General features: G+C 36.7%; 1 protein-coding gene across 1 annotated transcript in view; it reads right to left on the reverse strand.

The window, feature by feature from the left end:
- Window positions 1-21,110, reverse strand: part of CSMD1 (CUB and Sushi multiple domains 1) — a 1,203,024-nt gene that overhangs the window by 842,686 nt on the left and 339,228 nt on the right. The window contains exon 3 of the mRNA XM_086744017.1: window positions 7,027-7,139. Coding sequence (XP_086600143.1) covers window positions 7,027-7,139 — 113 coding nt within the window. The remainder of the gene's footprint in view (window positions 1-7,026; window positions 7,140-21,110) is intronic.

Here is a 21,110-nt window from a genome sequence, read left to right on the forward strand (position 1 = left end):
TGTGGCGTACGCTTGTTTTAAATACAGTTATTTCTTCTGTGTACAATCTCTTCATATATGAAAGACTGGAAAGATAAAACATAAAAGAGTGCAATCATTACCTGCTTCGACCAACTAAATTTTGTTCCCCATAACTATAGCATTTTGAGCAAGTTTTATATCTATTCATACACTTCAGAGCACAAGCAGACTATTTTACCTATAATAAGGAAAATTGAAGTTATTTTATGACATTATAAGTTTTCTGAAAATATTTTTCCTTAGCTGTTATTGTTGAAGTCTTTTGACACAAATTATTTATGTTCTAGATTAGCTATCAGAGGTCCCACAGCACTGTCAGACCTCTTCCGCCCTGAGATTTTGCTGCTACATATTATGTCAGGTTTTGACACGTGAAACATCAGATTTTTAACTGCATTATAATTTCTTTCCTGTATGTCATCACAAATAGTCATTCAGATTGTATTATTAAAAAAAAAAAAAATCTTATTTTTAAGAAAATTTGCTAGAGACTTTTTTTTTTTTTAAGGACTTCAGTTGACAAAAGGAAATCTTTACTCAAATTCATACTCAGAAAACAATTACTACTACTCCAAAGAGGAACAAAGAGAAATTTCAGCCTAAAAAGATCCCATTTCTGTCTATGGTTTCACTATTTAAAGCTTTGGTTTATTTGGTTATGTGTACACACACACACGTCACTTAAAGCTTTACCAAACAGCTCCGTTTGAAAAGAACAGACTACCAAAACAGTAAGTAAGAAGTATTTAACTAAAAATGGAAAAAGAAATATATCAATCTATTAAGAGATATTATGGTCAATTACACTAACAGTCAATGGTAAGATTGCTAGTTAAGATGTATAGCTGTAAGATTACATTTACAAAAATACTTGTATTTACTGTCATATTCATGTTAGTTTGTTTTCTTACCAAAGAAAGGTTAAAAAAAAAAAAAAAAAAGCAGTTTGTGCCTTTAACATATAAAAGGATTAAACTCTAATCAGAGTTTACACTGCTTCTTTCTCAGTCATCAGATTGGAGGAGGGAATAGTTACAGATTTGGGAGCAAACTGACTTCCTCCCCAAAACTCTGCAACAGAACACAGAATGAACTGCATAGCTCAATGTCATCATCAAATATTCATTATAATCTTTTGGACCTCTTCAGAACTGGATATGCTAATCCACTGAGGTTCAGGAGTCATATTTAAAGTCTCAGATCATTGGAACAATCAAAATGAAATATTATCTACTAGATAAAACAGCACTTATGACTAAACCATAGAGATTAACTGGCAACGGTTGAAGATTCAGGAGACTACTCATCTCACACTGCGTAGTAGGGGATCATTATGCATGAGTTACATAAAAGTTGGTATTTTCTTCCCAACTTAGCTTCCTACTCTCAACTTGAAATATTTGCCTCAGATTATTCAATTGGTTTTGAATATACCCATTGCCAAGGAGTAAGTACTCTTCTCACTGTATCATAGTTTCATAGTTTGTTTTAAGAACTATATAGCCATTAACTAATATAGTTAGACTCATAGACAACAAGCAGAAGACACTGAAATGCTGATCCAGTGAAAAGTAGGTGTTTTGTTTGTGTTTTTTTTTTTTTTTTGCTCTTAAAGGAGTGCAGGAAAGGTATTTTGGTACTTGAGGGAAACAAACAAAAACCAAGCAATGTTAGCTTGAGCCCATAGGTCTGTTATCTTGACCAGATCCACATTCACTGGAAAATCTCTGTCTTGGGAAAATTATCTTGGTAAACTCATTGAATCGACTCAATAAATCAGTGTTTTCAAGGTAGTTGGAGAAGCATTTTAATTTTTTTTTTGTTGTTTTAAATAGTTCAAGGTAGTTGGAGAAGCATTTTAATTTTTTTGTTGTTGTTTTAAATAGTTCAAGGTACTGAATTATAAAATAAAAAGAAAAATCACACTAAGTAACCGACTCAAGAAGAACAGTAGCAGCAGGAGAAAAAAAAAATTTCAAAGACTTGACACTGTGGAAGTATATCACTACTTTCTACTGTTGATGCTGAAAGGGATTTCAAAAGAAGCTTCAGGGAAGATGCATAAGGCAGGATGAGGTGACTGCCAGTATAAATGTTAATGTGGGGTGTGAGCAGGAATCTTTGAGAATTCAAAGCACAAAAAGACAAAAGGAAGTATGCCCTGAGGGTAAGTAGGATAAAGAGACTTGCAAGAGCTCTTCCTTTGGCAAAGAAAACTTGCTGCTGTAGAACAGAGGTCAAGGAAACGTACTAGCACACATCAAGTCCAATACATCTAGCTTGTTGTTTAAACACTGTCCACCAATTCTACATTACAAAATGTGGTTAGAAACAAAGACAATAATAAAATAAATAAAGAAATAAATCGAGATAGCTTAAAATGAACCAAGGATTGTTAACCTTTGAAGGCAGTTTAATGTTTACAGACAGACACTAGTATAGCAAAATATAATCTAAAACCCACGCCATTTCATTTCATATTGATGCCTAACAATGTAGTTTGAACTAAGCTTTTCTACTTTTAATAAATTTTCTGCACTTGACAACTGGATTCCCTGAATGGCAGGACACACTAGTTTAGTAAAAGACAGATCATATAGCAGTTTTGTAATGTATTATTCAAATCAAGTATACATGTTTATAACATTTCAGATATTGCTGTCATTTAAAGAGTATTTTTCTGTATTTCCAACCACATGCACGTGTTCTGTATGGGAGGAATACTTCTGACTTTCCAAAGAAAATTACTACAATGATATAGCAATGCTGAATTTTTACACCTTCAAAGTACCTTTAAAAAGTTTATTAATCACGTTCTAGAAAATAGGAATTAAACTGATTTTAACAAGGAATTAAACAAAGTGACATAAGTCACAACTATTTTTTTATTCTCCCCACACACGTCTCACAATGCCTAAACATGTTTGAAATGATGTAAAGAACTGTCAATTAAAAAAAAAAAAAAGCCACATATTAGAGAAAAAGAATCTATCCCTCAGCTCCCTGATTCCATTACTAAAGCTTATTATTACCCAAGAGTGACAATGGTCAATAAATCATTTAGCAGATTAAATAACCTGACAAATTCTATAAATTGAACTTACTGCTTCTGAAATGCATAGTTCTTTTCACTGATATAATAACATTTGGAAATTCCATAGGTAATTTAATCTGATTTTCTGTAAATAAAATTAAGCTTCCATCTGTACCAAAAGTTTAGAGTGCTGATATGACCACTGAGGAAGACGGAAGTATCAGTTAAAAATACTCAAGATTCTCAGAAATTGACCTATATATCTGCTGAAGTAATGACATAGCAGAGAAACCTACATTTCAGCCTAAGAACTTGGGAGCTGCCCAACTACATCCACGTCTTGTTAAAACTAGACAGCTCTCACTGGTTTACTGCAACAAAATCAGATTTAGTTAGGTATTAATATTCACGTGGTACGTGGGTGACAGTAGGCTAAGTCAGATAGGTACAAATAAACTTAAAGGGCTTAGAGCACCAGAATGTGGTTTCACTAGCTTCATTGTTAACCTATTCATATATTGTAAAAACAGAAAGGATCTGATGATGTCATTGCTGCACAAGAAGCAAAGTCATAAATCAAGAATATACTTATTAAAATGCATAGATCAGGATCTCAGCCCAGGAAATGTAACGTAGTGTTCTCTTTCTGCTAAGGACGCTAGTGTGGGTGTAACTTCCGAGGCTGTTCAGTATCTCTTGAAGTGGTTCAACATGCCTTCTTTCCTGGTTCAGCACCCTACCTAGTTAAAAAGCGCACCCTGCATACAGTAATGGTGCCTCCCAACAGCATCCTCTGCTCTGCAAAGGAGAAGCTCAGCACAGCAGAGAATCTAGCCCATAAGTCATCGTCAAAACACTAGCTTTTTCCACACATGATCACATTTAAAATACTGATTTTCAATATCAAGCTAATTTTGAAGACACAGATCAATCAATTTAGGGTTTTTTTAATTACATGAAGATAACATTCTTTATCAGACAAAATGTTCCTATTCAGAAGAATGAGTGGTCTGTCACAAGAATTTAAAAAGAAAAAAAAACAAAAACACCCCACAAAAACAAACCAAAAACACCCCCACAAAACCAACCAAACAAAAAAAACACCACAAAAAAAACCCAAAGAACACCCAAAAAAACCAACACACACACACACTAGTTTTGCCACTTCCTAGAATACAGAAAGTATATATGAATAAGTTTCTTCATTAGTCCTAATATTTTTTTTTCCAGACCTACTTCATCTGCTACTGTGAGACAAGAGGTGCATGCCTTTGCCTCGTGATTCAAAGCTTTATTCTTCCTGCTCCCAGTCCATTAGAATCCCTTAACTTTTTAATGTTGCTTTTCTAGTTCTATGCAAAAACTTCTGCTACAGAATCACTCCCCCAGATACCATTGAAAAAACCCCAGAATATTTTTTAACATACTGTCCTTGTTAGCTGACACACAGTTAAAACTTCTCTCCAATTAAGACGTTTAAAACAGCATTTCTCAAACTGTGCATTAGAGTCTCATAGTGTCCCAAACTTAGATGCACTTCAATCCTCCCTATGCTTCTAACTGAACAGCAATTCACTTAACTCCAGAGAAGAATGAAAGAGCTGGTTAAAACAAAGGACAAATAGATATTTTTAGTAAAAGCAAGTTAGTTTAGGGATGGATAGCTGGCAGAGTGATTATAAAGACTTCTAGTGACTGGTAACATCTGGTCTGTATTCCCCTGTCCCAGAGGAACTGACCACCTGCCTACCTGCAAAATTACATATGGCATAAAAGCCAGAAGCAGTCACTATTTAAAACAAGAAGTTCAAGGAATGGTTACAGGAATTCTTAAATTATGGGGTTTTAGTGACTCAGTTGGCCATTGCAGAAGAATCACCACGAGTCTTCACAAAAAAAACACCTAACGCCTCACTGCTACATATCCTTCCTGAACTATCGGTCCCACTGCCTGTGTGTACAGTGAGACACTGTCACTTGAATGACATTCACCACTTCTTCCAGAATTGGATGTCATATTTTGAAGTCAATTTAAAGCTCATGAACAATGCCAGGTTTACAACATGAAATCTGAAAGGGGGCAGTGTTGTTTAACCAGAGTGGTCTTATCTGTCGATGTTAATTACAGCTCTTCCTGCTGGGGTTTTTACAAGAAAGTAGGCCAGCAGGAAGTGTCATTATATTACAGCCTGTGGCTCTGTGCATGTGTTCCTAAGTTGACAGTCAAGAGGTGTCCTTTAGCATTGTTCACTGTCTTTTTCCATATGAAAAACAAACCGTTCGGTGGCATAAAAGGACAAAATATGCTATCGCATGCATCTGCTAGAACAGAAAGACACAGATATATAGAAAGGAACTTCCTATTGAGGTAATGAAAACAGTTGTCTATGTGTTTGTGGTCTGATTCTCCTTTACAACTTACCTAATAAAACTTATAAAGACTATGAAACTGAAACTTTCCTAGTTGTTCCTCATAGGTCTCATCTCAGTTTAAATTTAAAAAAAAACAAAAAAAACAAAAACAAACAAAAAAAAAAAACAAAAAAACCTGATCAGCATGCTTATCAGGTGGTAAGGCTTCGGAAGACAAAGAAAGGGAGGAATAGCTATGAAGAAAAGACATATCCATCTCAATCAGAAAAAGCTCAAAACAAGAATTTTGAGTTACTGATTACACCTCCTACACCTGTCTTTTCACACTTAGGTAACTCACTCAAGGATATTGACCTGAAAAGATACTTTATAGAACCCCGTAACTTCAAAACATTAATCAAACGTGAAGCAAAGATACGCATCAACATGGAGGAGAGTTAGGTATTGTCAAGAAAGATAAAGTTTCAAGGGACTTCGACTTTTTCTAAAGCAATGACCAACGTATCTTCAAATGCTTGATAAACTTTGATTATGTTTGTCCTAGAACTACTCAAAGTAACTTAGAGATCGCAGGTACTAGCTTTACACACTTGCAAATGCTAGTCCTAGTGAATAGCTACAATCAAACTGTACTACTTTCTAGATTCAAAGTTCCTACGTTAACCCCACTGATAAAAATATTTCTCTTTTGCTTCTGTCACTTAACTGTGTATGCAGCTTTTCCAGAATAAACACTTTCAACAAAGGATTGTATCTATGAAACCATAGAAAAAGTATCTTTGCATTTGAGAAGTAATAAGAAATTGAGCTTTCTGCAATTTCTAGTACTCAGTGCCTTCATTTTCCATGAATAAAAAATAGCAGTAAAAAAAAAAAAACCCAAACAAAAAACCACTACACGCTCAGTCCAAAAGCAATCCTTAAGTTATACTTAAAACACCGTCATTATCCACTATATCTGGTAACTTTCCCAAGAAAATGTCGCAGATCTTAAAAAGTGTTTTGTACAACTCAAGGTATTAAGGAAATTGTATCAGTCCAGTTTTATGAGCTTAATTATTGGTAGACACTAGAAGATGTGAAATGCTTGGCCTTAATTTTTCCCAGAACTGTGCAGTCATCATTATAGTCTAACATCTTCCAGAGAACCGGTATTTTTGTTAGTCATTCTTGTTGTTTTGATTTTCCACAAGGAGAAGATTAGTAATTGATTTTCAAGACCAACTAGTATCCATATCTCCTCTCATTTTTGTAGTTACATCCCTTAAGGTAGGCACTGCCTAAAGAAGTTGTCAAAAGAAATAACTTAGGAAATAATAAGAAAAGCATTTAAATGTAAGCATTTCTGAAGCCAGCTTTTGAAGCTTGACAAATTGCATTTAAAATTTCAACAGAAATTAAAGTATTACATTAAATTAAATTTCAAAATCAAGACTATGGCCATGATGTAGTAACATTTAAGTATGCTATAAAAAAAAATAAACATGCAATATTCACTGATTATTCAAACCTCAAAAAATTAAAATTGAAACATCACATTTCAACATGAAAAACATGTATCAAGTAGAATAAAGGCCTGGTAAGAAAAGAATCCTTACCTTCATAGATAGCTTTGAAGCCTTGAGCGCTGACAGCAAAATCTGTGGTGAAACAGAGGGTGAGGATAGATCCTGTGCTCACAATAGATGATGGAAGTTGAAATCCAGATAACCTGTGCAATAAAAAGGCACAAATTGTTATAACCTTTAAAATAAAGCACACCAGATGTAAAATATGCTCTTCACACCTACTGAACTTCCAATGTATTATGCTCTTTACCCTGATGTAGTCTAAATATTCACTGCAAAATTTCAAACATGTTCTTGAGCTTTTTAACCCTCCTATTTTAACATCTGTGCACTCTCCAACAGAGAACACTGAAAGACAGACTTATTTGTATCTACTGAAGACAAATAGTTTTTTTGATAGGATTCATTTAAAGATGGAGACAGGTAAGTTTAGGACACATAGAAGTACATACTCAGGCCTTGACTCACACATAGATACCTAGCATTATTTGAGATAGACTATTGTGTCTGTCCTCCAGCTGCTGCTTCAGAAAAAAAAAAGCATGGATCTTATGTGTTCCATGTCCTATACATTAACTGACAAGTAAACAAAAAAAATTTCTATTTAATAATTTCTGAAAAATTTTCTTACATTTCTTATTAGTAGTCTTACCTTTACATATAAACCAGAATTTTGGATAAGCTATAATTACATTGCAATACTGATTTTAAGATAATTTCCACAAATAAATGTTTTGATTTATTTTGAAGTCAAAACAGATTGAAAAAAAAAATGTTTACAGCCTTTCCTGAAACATCATTGAAAGACAATTCATTAGACTTGACTGATACTAGTGAAACCCAAAATTATACTGTTCTGGTTTTATTTAGCGAGGAGGAGCTATGGTGGCAGCGTCTGTAAGAAGCTGCTAGAACTTGTTTCCCCTTTGTTCACTGGACTCAGCCAGGCCTAGGGCAGACCCGCTGCTGGCCAGGGCCAAGCCAATTGATGACAGAATGTCACCAATAACATGGTAACAGAATGTCACTGATAACACCTCCGCGATAATGTATTTAAGGGGAAAAAAAGGAAAAAAAAAACCAAAAACAGAGAAGATGTGAAGATGCTGAGCAGGGGCAGAGAGGGGGAGGTGTGAGCCTTGTGGGCCTTGCAGGCCTCACCCTCTGGCCTCCCACCAGGTGGCCGACTGGGCCCAACTCGGCCCAGCCCAGCTGCAAGAAGTGGAGAGGAGATGTGATGTGAAGAGAACTGGAGAGGCATCTGCCTGCCTGTTGTGAAGAATTTCTTGTGAGAGGAATGGCTGCAGATGCCAAGGTCAGTTCAGAAGGAGGGGGAGGAGTAATGTGGCTCCTGGCCAAGATTCCCCTGCAGCCTGTGGTGATGACCATGTTGGAGCAGGCTGTCCTCCCCACAGCCCATGGAGGTCCAGGGAGGGACAGAGATTCACCTGCAGCCTGTGGAGGACCCCATGCTGGGGCAGGCGGATGCCTGAAGGAGGCTGTGATCCGTGGAGGGCCCACTGGAGCAGCCGTTCTGGAGGGACTGCACCCTGTGGAAGAGATGACCCACGCCGGAGCAGTTTCATGAAGTACTGTAGCCCATGAGCAGGACCCCACGACGGAGCAGGGGAGGAATGTGAGAAGTTCTTCCCCCAACAAGGAAGCAGCAGCATAAAACGTGTGATGAACTGACCATAACCCCCATTTCCTCTTCCCCCCATGCCACTCAGGGGCAGGGGAAGGAGGTAGAGATAATGTTAAGCCTGGGAAGAGGGAGGTCATCTTGTTCTCTGTCTCATTATCCTGCTTTGAATTTAGTAATAAATGAATAGTTTTCCCCAAGCAGAGTCTGTTTTGCCCATAATGGTAATTTTAAGGATTTCTCCACGTCCTTATCTCAAACCTTGAGCCATTTTTCCTTATATCATCTCCCCCTATTCTCTTGGAAGGTGGGGGGAGTGAGAAAGAGACTGCATAGTCTGCTGCATAGTCTGGTCCCAATCGGGGCTAAACTACATGTACTGTTAGCTTTCAGCTTACATCATTAGCTAATTTCTGTGTTTTGCAAGAGGGATATGTGATCCATTGGGTATAGGACAACACACCAGAAAGCCACCTTTTGTTCAAATTTAACCCTGAAAGAGCTTATTGAGTTTAGACACTGGAACAGTTCATTTAAAAAAAAAAAAACAAACAAACAAAAAAAACCACACTGAAAATACTTCAATATATTTTTTCATCTGTATGGTTAAAATAATCCATGCCTTAAAAAAAAAATCTTGCCTTTGAAATTTATTGTACAATGATGCTATAGCTCATTAATTGGCATCTGGAACTGCACAAGATAAATAACTGTAAACAACATATTAGTGCAATGGTATCACTGAACTATAAGTTCTTTGCAAAATTAGGCTTGTTTAAGACTACTCTCTAATATAAAAACATATAAGAGGAACTCCATGCTTGAATTACACCAGTCAGGTGGTTCCCCATCTCTTTCTAATTTTGGGCTTTGGAAAACAAATAGACTTGGATGAGTCAGAGATCAAAATGAGAGCTTTAAATACAGATGAAGGCATACAGTCAAGGCAACATAAATCATCAAAAAGCTTTCTGCAATTTCTTCCTTTCTTTTTAAACAACATTGTCTCCCATGTGCTAATTAGCTGTTTGCTCTAACCTCTTCACCTTCTGCGTACTTGCCAACCTATTACTACTATTTCTTTCCACCTCATTTACTCCAATTCCAGAAATTACCAGGTTGATTTTTTTTCTTCAGTCCTCAAACTGCAGAACTACCATGAGGCTCGCCACATCTTATGTTCAGACTTTTGCATGTTCTCTCACCTTCACTAGATGTTTCAGTTTTTAGGGAAGTGTGCCTCTTGTTTTATTTAATAAACTAGAGCAGTTATCACTACTGCCCTATCTGGAGTGTGCTGTATGACAGTACATTATTAATTTAGAGTATATATTTTCTGATCTTTCTTACACGTCTCTTCCTTCTTTGAGAAGAGATTCAAAGAGTTCTGGTTTAAAGGGTTTATGGTTTTTTTTTTTGATAACATTACAATATTTCTCATCTTTAACATTTTTTTTTTCTGAAATGTAGGAAACTAGCATGCACTGTAGGGGAAGGAAGGAAAATCAGGTTGAAACACACAGAAAGATAGAAGCAGCTAGCCTGAACACTTTACACTACATAAGGGACCTAAAAAAAAAGACCAACCCAAAAAAAAAAAAAAAAAAACCAAAACCCACTGAAAAAAAAAAAAAACCAAAACCACCAAAACCCAAAAAACCCCACAACTAAAAACCCCTCAAAAAATACAAAAACCACAAAAAACACACACAAAAGTTCTATCAAGGTGGAACTGCACAGTTTTAGCTGTCTCATTCCTGATCAGTGTTTGCTCCACTTGGCATGGATTTGACTTGTACAAACGAACTCATTTTAGCAGTGATTGGACATCCTGAGCTCTTGTTAGTATTTCTAGACCTTTCTGCTTTGATTGTTATGATATTACTCCTACAATATGGATTCTTTATTTGCTCAATACAAAAAACTATTTCTATAGTATCTCCCTTGAAATACTAGGAGATCATTCTTTAGGCTAAATGTCATTGAAACTCACATTAAAGGAGGATAAATATATCCTTTTATACCTTAAATCAGTGCACTTAAAGGTTTTACAGACATCGGAAAAGGCAAGTATGTGGCAATATTCAAGGAATTAATACATCAACTTGAAATCTATTTTTTCAAGGTCTTTATATTACAGTAATCCTAAAAAAGATTACGGAGAAGTCTTGAATAGAAGAAACATGTATGTCAATCATTCAACAGACTACCTGGGTGCCCCAGCCTTGTTGCCTGAAATATTTCTGAAAGCATCTTTTCATAGTATTCTAATAAATTCAATGAGATCAAATGCCATGAAATTGAGTGCAAACAAAAACTAGACAGCAGATTAAAGTCTAGAGTGTTATTCTTCAGACGTTCCCAAAATTAAAACATTGCTAACCTTCCAAGTAGTTTTCCCCTCCCTTACTAGCATTTTTGCTAGCTAGTTATAGCTCATGAATCATAATGTGTTTTGCACATTCATTTCACCATGCAGGGGAAAAAAAAAAAAAATTCGTATACCTTCACACGTTCCTTTACTTTGGAAATGTAGCTTGGCAAATAATGTGTAGGCCTTTACTGCAACCAGAAAGGGAACTATTTAGACAGATAAGTGTGTGTGCTAAGAAAGCAGAATCATTTCTAGTCCCTCTGCTAATAAAAACTGTCATTTGATAAACTTGCACTACTTGATACTGAGCATATAACAATACTTTAAGCTTAAAATATTGCTACTTCCTTAAGTTTCAGTAGCATTAATCTGCACAAAATGCACACTAAAATACTTTTTAACCACAGATGGAATATATTTGGCTGGCTTGTCTATAAAAGAGAAACAGAACCTGTAATAGAAAACACAGTGGTTCACCAGTAGTGAGTTCAGCTTCTGTCTAAGGAGAAATAACCCCAAAAAACCCCACACAGTTCATTCTCTATTCTCATTTCATAGATCTCAATGTTCAATCATTTCTAGTGATAAGATCTAATTTTTTTTTTTTTTTTCCCCAATAGCTTAGCAATATGTCCAGCTGGCTCTGCTCAGAACATCTCCACCCTCTGTTTTGGGACTTTCTAGTACTAAATAAATAGCATGGCAAGTCCTCTATGGGGCTGATAATATGATTAGGGGTCTGCAGCAAATGATGTACCAGGAGGCTGAAGGAATAGATTTGCTGAGTCCTTAAAAGATGACAACTCAAGGGTCAACCTTACTGCTGTCTTCAGCTACCTATTCAAGCAGCATAGAAAAAGCCAGGTTCTTTTTGGAAGTGCAGAAGGGATTGGAAGCAACAGGCAAGGTAAAACATGAGAAATTCCAGGTTTGGGGCTTGGTTGTTTTTTTTTTTAAATACAACACGATGACAGTGGTGATATATTTGAACTGCTGCCCAAAGAGGATCTGGTATCTCCATCCTTGGAGACAGTACGCTGAACAGTGGGATTTGTCTTCAGACTTGGCTCCTATTTCGGCAGGAGGCAAGATCAAGTAACCATACTCTCTCGTAACCTAAGTTATTCAGTGAATCCATGACCCATAAGAAAGGCACAGGCACAGTCCCTATCAAGAGCAGCTGCTGTAAGAAAAATGAGAACTCTCAGCAGTTTTGGGGATATGTACAACCAGAGCAGCCAAAGAAGTTGTAGGTTCTTTGGATAAGTTTACTAGGGATTGAACTTTTGCTGAATGTAGTTGCAAAATTTTAGCAAGTACCAGCTGTTCCCATAGAAGCTTATAGGTCTTCAAGCATGGTTAAAGCTGAACTGATCTTTGCAGGTGTCCTGAAGACATTCTTGACACAAGGAATAGGTTTGTTCCTCTTCCCTCAAATGTGAGCTATTACATTCTTGTTCCCAGAGTCACTAGTTGGGTTTTTTTTTTTTTTTTTTTTCCTGTAACCATTTTGCACTGACCTCATGGTTGAAATGGTCAAATGAAGCAAAGAAAGCCTTCCAGAACAGCTCTAACTGAAACAGCTGTACAGCATGAAGAATCTCATATTACCATATCACTTCAACAAGACTATGCACTGATTTTGCAATTGCCAAAAACCAATCAGCAGTTGCAAAGGAGAAATAGAAGCATTTTTGCCATTTTATTTGCTACCTTATTTATTCTTACAGCTATCTGCAGTTCAAAGTGACATGTTCAGGTTGCCACGTGATGAAATTTTGTCAAGGTGTAACAAATTTTCAGGAGGAATTTAAAAGCCAGAAAAACCTTATAGGGATGGGGGACCCGGCACCCATAGCAGCTGATTCTTTTTTCAAATCAGGCCCATGCAATCTGTGAAGACATATTATTATAATTAGAATGAGAATCAGATCTGTTAAACACTTTCAGAATTGTGCCTGACATATACACACACATATATATTTTTATATATGAGGTCTGCTCATACATCTGTACAGCTTGTTCCCAGAAACATTCTCAGAGGAAGTAACTAGAATGTATTTGGCTAAGACAAAACATTCTTGCCTGAAATTAGCTGTCAGATGTCTCTTGCATAAGCTACTAGCCAAAAGGATCAGTGTTATTAATAACAAGGTAAAGTATAAGTCTAACTTTAATTGAATTATCCAAAAAGCAATTTTGCGCAAACTATAGATAAATGGCAAAATCAGAGATACTTTTTCTCCCTCAAAATCTGTTTAAGGAAAAAACCTAGCATTTCTCCCATTTTACTGTAAAGTTATATAGGTCATTAATTGCCATAGGAAACACTGAAGAGCTGTCTGCCATCAGTGTGAGATCTTTTCAGGTTTTACATACTATTCTTAAAATTGTCATTTGATGTAGAGGAGATCCACAAGCTCATTCCATATCAAATTCACCACACCACATGAAAATAGAAAGTTACTGGCAGGTGCTGCCTCAAAGATTGTGCTGATCAACTGCAGATCCAAAAGCAAGGCAAGTCAAAGGGTACCCTTATGGAGTAAATCTTGAGGCTACCTACTGTGGTTCTCCAGAAATACCTCACTGCATCACAGAAGTTCAATACTAAGTAAAACACATATAAAAAAAAAAAAAAAAGTAGTATGTCATATGTGGCTTAACTGGAAATCATCCTAGAACTATACTGTCAATAAAAAGCCCACAGATTCCTTCCATGTGTTAGGCATTCAACATTACCATTAGTCAACAATATGTATGCACTATTAGAAACCTTATTCCTGCTTTTATTAATTTCTTTATTAATGCCTTGGTGGTGGGTTGACTTTGGCCAGCTGCTAGCCTCCCACTCAGTCACACTCTCACTGATCCTCTTTGACAGGATAGGGGTGGAAAATAAGATGGAAATGCTCCTGGGTTGAGATAAAGGCAGGGAGATTACTTACCAGTTATCATCATGGGCAAAACAGACTTGACTTGGGGAAAATCAGTTTAATTTATCACCAATTAAAGTATGTTTGGATAGTAAGAAACAAAGACAAATTAAACTGAAACCCTCTCCCCACTCTCCTTCTTCCCAAGTTCAACTTCATTCCCAGCTTCTCTAGCTCTCCCCTCAGGCAGTGCAGGGGAATGGAAAATGAGGGGTGCAGTCAGTCTGTAACAGCTCCTCTATCCTCACACTTTTACCCTCCTCTAGTGTGGGCTCTCCACAGGCTGCGGTTTCTTTGAAAGACATCCACCTGCTCTACCATGGTCTCTTCTACTGGTTGCAGGAGAATCTCTGCTCCAGCGCCTGGAGCACTGCCTCCCTCTCCTTCTTCTCTCATCTTGGTGCTCACAAGGCTGTTTCTCACACTTTTTTCTTCACTTCTTACTTTTGTGCAGGTTTTTTTGCACTTTCTTGCATAAGCTTTCCCAGAGGCCCCACCACCTCAGTTGTGGGGCTCAGGCATGCCTTGCACTGGGTCAGCTGGAGCCACCTGGAACCGGCTGTGTCTGACACTGGGCAGCCCCGGCCTCTCCTCACAGAGGGCACCCTGCAGCCCCCACTGCCAGCACCTGGGCACCTGCAGCAGTACAGCTTTGATGATATGAGCAGAGAATGCTACAAAAGCATCATCTGTTTAAGTGCAGCTCAATTTTAGGCATTAAAACTAATTCGAATAAGTTTAAGCTACCTGAACATATTTGGCCAGAAGAAAAGCTACTGCAGTAACTTACAAGAATGTGATAACTCCAGATATCCCACTTAAAATGGCAGAAATGCTGTGAGAACAAAGACCATTACAAGATACATATCCATAACACAACCTTTTGTGGACCTTTTATTTAACACTCTCATCTTCCTGGTTTTGAATCTGGAAGACTGAATAGGTGCATCTCTAACCAAAGGCAACAGTCACAATGTGCTAATTTTCCAAATGGTTGGTACTAGCCAGCTGAAACTATCTGAGAACAATGCAGTTAAGAACATAGTGGTCTTAGTTGTATAAGAGCACATACAATACTTCAGTCATGTAATTGAAGTCCACTCCATCACATTTTTGCATTGAGTTCAGAATGGGAAGTTGAGAGTAAGTAAATAAAAGTACAGCTGGTCTTCTAAAAATTACATTTTTATATATATATATATAATATTTCTAAACAATAATTACTTAAAATAAAGCTTCTCTCAACATTTTAAAAATGTTTAACAGAATAATCGTAAGGGTTTATTTCAAATTTTCTCTTGCAGCTAAATTTTAGTTCAAACTAAAGACTGGCGATTCAGAACAGTCCAATAAGTATTTATTTGTATAGTTAGAAAAGATGCATCTAAAGGCAGCCTCAAGACTCAAATATTTCCATAGGATTCATTTCTAGCTTATGATTGATTTGGTATTTTCACCCCCTCCCATAAGACTTATTTCAGAGATAGAATTGCATCTCACTTAGTAAAGAGATACTTGTTAAGGTTAACAAGTTGTAACTTTTATAGTGAAATTTCGCACATCAAATGTTATGTAATTATTCTTATGCAAGTTTTTAGTCATGCAAACAGTAGTCACCAACAAGGTATAAACACAAAGAAACAAGTGTAAAGAAAATTTTTGCAGTATCATTCCCCAGATCTTAGAGAATTTTCATCACTGCTGTCCACTGCAATAAGCTGCTGTTCTGGAGCAAAGCTCACTCTTGTAAATACCAGTGATAATAAAAAAAAAAAAAAAAAGCTTAAAAAAAAAAAAAAGAAAAGAAAAGAAAAATCACAAAGAATGCTGGCCACAGCCACTTCTATTAGTCATGCTCTCACAGGTTTATCTGCTTCGTTATACAACCTGCAGGAGCCAGAAAAGCATACTATCAAAACTTATATAGGGATTTCCCCTGTTTTGTTCATCATTATAAGATGCTGTCCCTGGGGGTCAACTCCTGTCTGTACTTGCTATCAGCAATAAGAAAAGCTACCCACAGGTGAAAGCACCAAACGGTGCACAAAGCCAGGAGGGTAGCGTATCCCTTCCAGTAAACCAGACTGTTACCTGCCACGTGTGAAACCACAGCAGCCTTATCTTAATAATTTACATCCATTCTGTTGCCAAGAGCAAGCAAAGGTTTAAAACCTGACTCAGATACCACCTCATACATAAAGGAATGAGGAGCTACTATAAGATAAGCACAAGATCTATAATTTATAAGTGATTCCCTATCACAGGAGATAGGCTATATATATATTTTTAATCCCACTACCCTCAGCCTCAACTTTTTTCTTTAAGTCATAAAAAAAGGGAACACATAGAGAACAAATCATTCAAGGTCAAGTTTTTGATGCAGAGACTTTAATTTGGTGGGTTTTCTCAAGCTTAAAGCAACAGACTGTTGTCTTAAAAAACTGTACAAGAAACACTGCAATGGTCAGAGCCCCAGCTGAGACAGTACACACAGTCCTCCACACAGGATTTACCCCTTACTTCCCTATCTCTGCAGCATTAAAAAAAAAAAAACACACAGCAACACCCCCTCCCATCAATTACTGTTATTCAGCTTTCTTTCCTAAAGAAAATATATATATATATATTTTTTTTTCTTTATATCTTTATATATATATAAAGTGAATTAAAACCCCTTAACTCTCACATTTCTTTCTCCAACAACGCCAAGTCTTCCTCAGTGCTGCTTTCTCCAGGTTCAGACTCCTCCATCCTCATGTTCTCTCAGGACACAGACCCACAACAACACCCCAGCACTGCTCTCCCAATTCCCCTCACTTCCCTCTCTCCCTAGGAAACTTAACTTCAAAGCCCTCCCATCAGATAGCCACAAAATGTCTTCCACCAGCTCTTGCCCCTACACCCCAGGAAACTCCTGCAAACCCCTCAGCTGCATCTTGATTCCTCATTTGATTAATTAACACCAGGTGCTCCTCCATCCTGCTAACTAGAGGCAAGGTGTGTGCATCTCATTAAAGGGGCACTAGTACTAACAGTACACAAAAGGCTCATCTCTTACCTGGGTTCTCTTTCTTCTGCAATTTAAGTTTTATCATCTCAAATTAATAATCTGTTCTGAATAGGCAAAAAAATGCATTTTTAATTTAAGCCTTTCACACAGCTAAGTACATGTACATTTTTTCCATGGTATGGTCATGTAAAAACTTCCTGATATTTCCTGTGACTTTAGCTTAACTAGGAATTAATTGCAGAAATTATAAAATTATTATTTTACTATTAAGGGAAGGATGAAAGCAATCAAAGCAAAAAGAGAGCCTGTTACAAACAGAACTCACCATGTTCAGTCACTAAGCAGAAAGAACCTGCAAGCTTAATGATTTTGACATATTTAGGCTTCAGAAAAAGCAGCTGGTTTCTCTAGCTGCCACGAAATCACCATGGCAGGAAGGTTCACACCTGCCGCAGGAAACAGTGATGCTGCAAGCTGTAGCCTGCAACCGCAGTTACCGGGCATCAGTAAGGGAGCAGGAAAACATGAGATGAGTTGGCCAACGCCAAACCAATATGTGGCCATGAAGGGGACTGAAGCAGAGGCAGGTCCTGGGAAAGCAGTGGAGCTCAGGGCTTCCTAAGGGCTGCAGCTGCTGGCAAAGGCCTGGCAAGTCTGGGCAGCCAGTGGGCTCAGCTGGCTCCAGCACAGTGGGATCGCAGGGCAGATCTGAGAGAGGGCAACTCCCAGAGCACTCGCTGCTGCTGGATGGGCCTAGTGGGGTTCGTTACTCATGCTGAGGAAAAAGGTGCTTGTGTAATGGGAAATCACAGTGCTTCCCCACAGTCCCAGGCTCCCACGTAGCGCAAGCTACAATAAAAACAAGCCACTTTATTTCTGAAATGCGTGACAGTCACTAAGACTAGTGGCTGCTGACTAAATGAACTGATAGGCCATGGCGCTGCTCTATGGCTACGCAGAAGTGCCTTCTCTTCCTGGCAGATTTTATCGTTATAGCATGTGTCTTCTTACAATTTCTACCTATTGTACACAAAATGCAGCCACAGAAATGGTTTCATATGCCTCTGTGCTAAATGACATTGAAAGAAAACATCAGCTAATACTTTAGAAAACTGGACAAAAATAAAGTAGTGCTGTAAAGAGTGCCAAAAATAATGTAGTACCATAAACCATCATTGCCAGGGAAAAAAAGTGTTTTACCTTTAAAAGAAATAAGTTATTTCAGTTCCTATAAAGCTAATGAATCTTTGTGCTTGAGAAAAAACAACTGAAACTTTAAGTAAGGTCATATATTCCAGGTTAACAATTATATGAGCAGACTACACTTCTGCCTTCTAGCACTACACAGATATTTAAACCAAAGGCACCACTCAGGTGTACTGGTATGAACCCAGATGGACCTAGTAGAAGTAACATTACGAAGATGTAAATTAAAATGTGATTGGATTCAATTAATTAATAATTATATTCCAAATAAATCCTATTTTTAGAAAATTATGTAAAAGGGTTTCATAGGCTGAATTATTTTTTCAAGCCTGGTACCTGTATATCTGTTAGCTTACTAATAACAGTATGATGAGTTTAACAATAAAAAATGTAGTAGTAAGGCCATTGTTAGTAAAAGATTACAGGTGAGATTTAACATTTTTAATTACAATAAAAAATCAGGAACAGAGTCAGCAAAACAAAGATCTCTTAGTGATTCTGCCACCTGTACCTTGTCAAACAGTTTAAGACATAATCTTAGAACTTTTGCATTAGTCAGTTTAAGCTTCGTTATGTGAATTTTGTCTCTTAACTCTCACCTATGGATGTCACATCACATTCAATCATTTTTTTGGTAGGTATGTTGCATTGATCCACAATAGTGTATATAATGATCTGTTATTTTAGATAGCTTCAGTTGTGAAGCTAGCTTGCATTTCCTCTGTCAGGAGGCTTTAGAGAGAGATCTATGTCAGGTTGGGAACATTACAGCAATGAACCGTTGATTCAACTTCAGAATAAATTAGGATTAATTTTATTTAAAACTTTGTTTTATTAATCCATTATAAATCATCTATAATGCTGTAGATATTCATGCTCCCATTTGTGAGTTGTTTGGACATGAAAAATGTCCAGAACTCTTAATCTGAAAAAAAAAAACAAACCAAAAAAGCCACCACAAACCAAAACACCCAAACCCTCAAAACCCTATCATAGCAACACAAATGGTATTTTAGGTCTCTACTAAATGGAATTTAGAAAAGAAAAAGTCTGTGAAGAGCACTCTTTTTCTCTTCACAGGTCAGCTGCTAATAACTGAGAAATCATCCACATTTCCACCTCCCTAGGTTTTACAGGTTTACCTTTTATTACAGTATCAGAGCACCTCCACAGAAACCAGTGAAACGAAACCAGTGTAAATGGAAATGGAATGATAACGTGTGGCTTAGAAGCCCTGCAACTCACAAAAATTGCCTGAGGTGGGGAATAAATCAATTTCTGAATGTTTCTTTTAATGTTTTTACAAATTGGATTAGAGTAGTATTGCCAGCTGAAAAAAATCTTACTCTAGCCTTTTTGGTGGTACCACTTTAAGCAAAGGCCTTGAGGCAAAAGAAAACATGCTAGCAAATACTTGAATAGATTAGATTTTAGTACAAATAGCATGTTTGTCCTTTGCAGACATAGGGAGGTGTCTAAAAAAATATGATGCTGTCCAAACATGAGTGTATTTAAAACAGTTTCTATAGTGCTCAATGTTCCTTCCATATGGAAGACTAAAGATTTGTGCCTAGAACTTTATTTTGGGAATGTGTGAAGCTTCAAATGTGGCTGATGGTACACAGTAAAATTCTGAATACTTACATGGCTTTGTGAATTTCCATTATCTGTTTTGCTCAGGCTAGACTGTCTGGCTTTTTTATATTGCTCAATTCAAAATACATACTAACATACTAATGATTGAAGTCATTCCCATTAGTGATCTGGGATCTGACTGTTCTTGATATTTTTTATTTATACACTCTTTTGGATTAGTGGAATAAATTAGGTCAGCTAATTAAAGATATACATGTTTCTGAAGAGTAAAATATTCCATTTTAGTATTTTTGAGTCATTATTTTTCAACTGTTCTTGCTAAATGGCATTTTTTCTACATGTTGCTGAACAGAATTATTTTTTTTTAAGAGAAAGAAAAAGTGATACAAAGTTGAAAAACAACCTAATTTAAAAAAAAAACACCACATTTTTTCTACATCTCTCATTTCATAAGCCAAGCTTTAAAGCTGACTTTTATATGGTTTTGCAATATTTATGCTTAATTTTGTTTACTTAAATCTATGTTCTCAGTAAATAAACGAGGTCCAAAATATTAGAAGTTACATGGCTTATTTTTTTCATGTCTTGGTTTCCCATTTGCAAAATAAGGATAAAATTACCAACTAAAAATATTCTTTTTGAATTCAACTACATTGCAAATTGTAGAGAGATCCAGAGTTAGGGGAATAGGATGTGTGTATTTAAGTACTTCAAATCAAAAGAAAGTTAAAATAATGTGCTCTTGTCTCATTTAAAGCAATCCAGTTTGGCAAATGAAATGTAAGGGATCTCCAGATCATTTAGAATTTGACTGGAAGTGTTTGTTAGAGGTGTTAGGCAAAAAAATTCTGTACTTAAGGAAGTTCCAAAGTAGTTCCAAAACCAAAAGCTTTTGGAGCAATTGAATGAGATCTTTCCTTCACCTTCTATGTCTTTCCAAACTATGTACATTTTCAGCTTAAAGAATCTTCTCAGAGTGTTATTATGTTATACGTATTATAATATGCCCCTAGGACTCTTTTCTCTTGATAAAATAATGTATCCTGTTTCAGAATGGAGGAAAGGATTTCCCTTTGCTATCACCTCATTATGACTTTACTTTTTTTTTTTTTTTTTTCTGAAGTTAATTGTTCTGACAACTCTATTTTAAAGGGGTCAGGCTTTGACAGTTTTAGACTATCTGCACAAAGCTCACTATATTAACTTTCTACTGCTATGTTTTACACCCAAGAGCATTCTTTTTTTTTTTTTCTATGCAAACCTTTGAAGTCTGTCTGTTATTTCTACCCATCACACTTGAAGTTTAGTACAGCATACATCACTTAGTTCTTTAATATCTTCTGGAAAATT

This window comes from Chlamydotis macqueenii, chromosome 3 (genome assembly GCF_036417535.1).
Source record: "Chlamydotis macqueenii isolate bChlMac1 chromosome 3, bChlMac1.mat, whole genome shotgun sequence".
Classification (NCBI taxonomy): Eukaryota; Metazoa; Chordata; class Aves; order Otidiformes; family Otididae; genus Chlamydotis; species Chlamydotis macqueenii.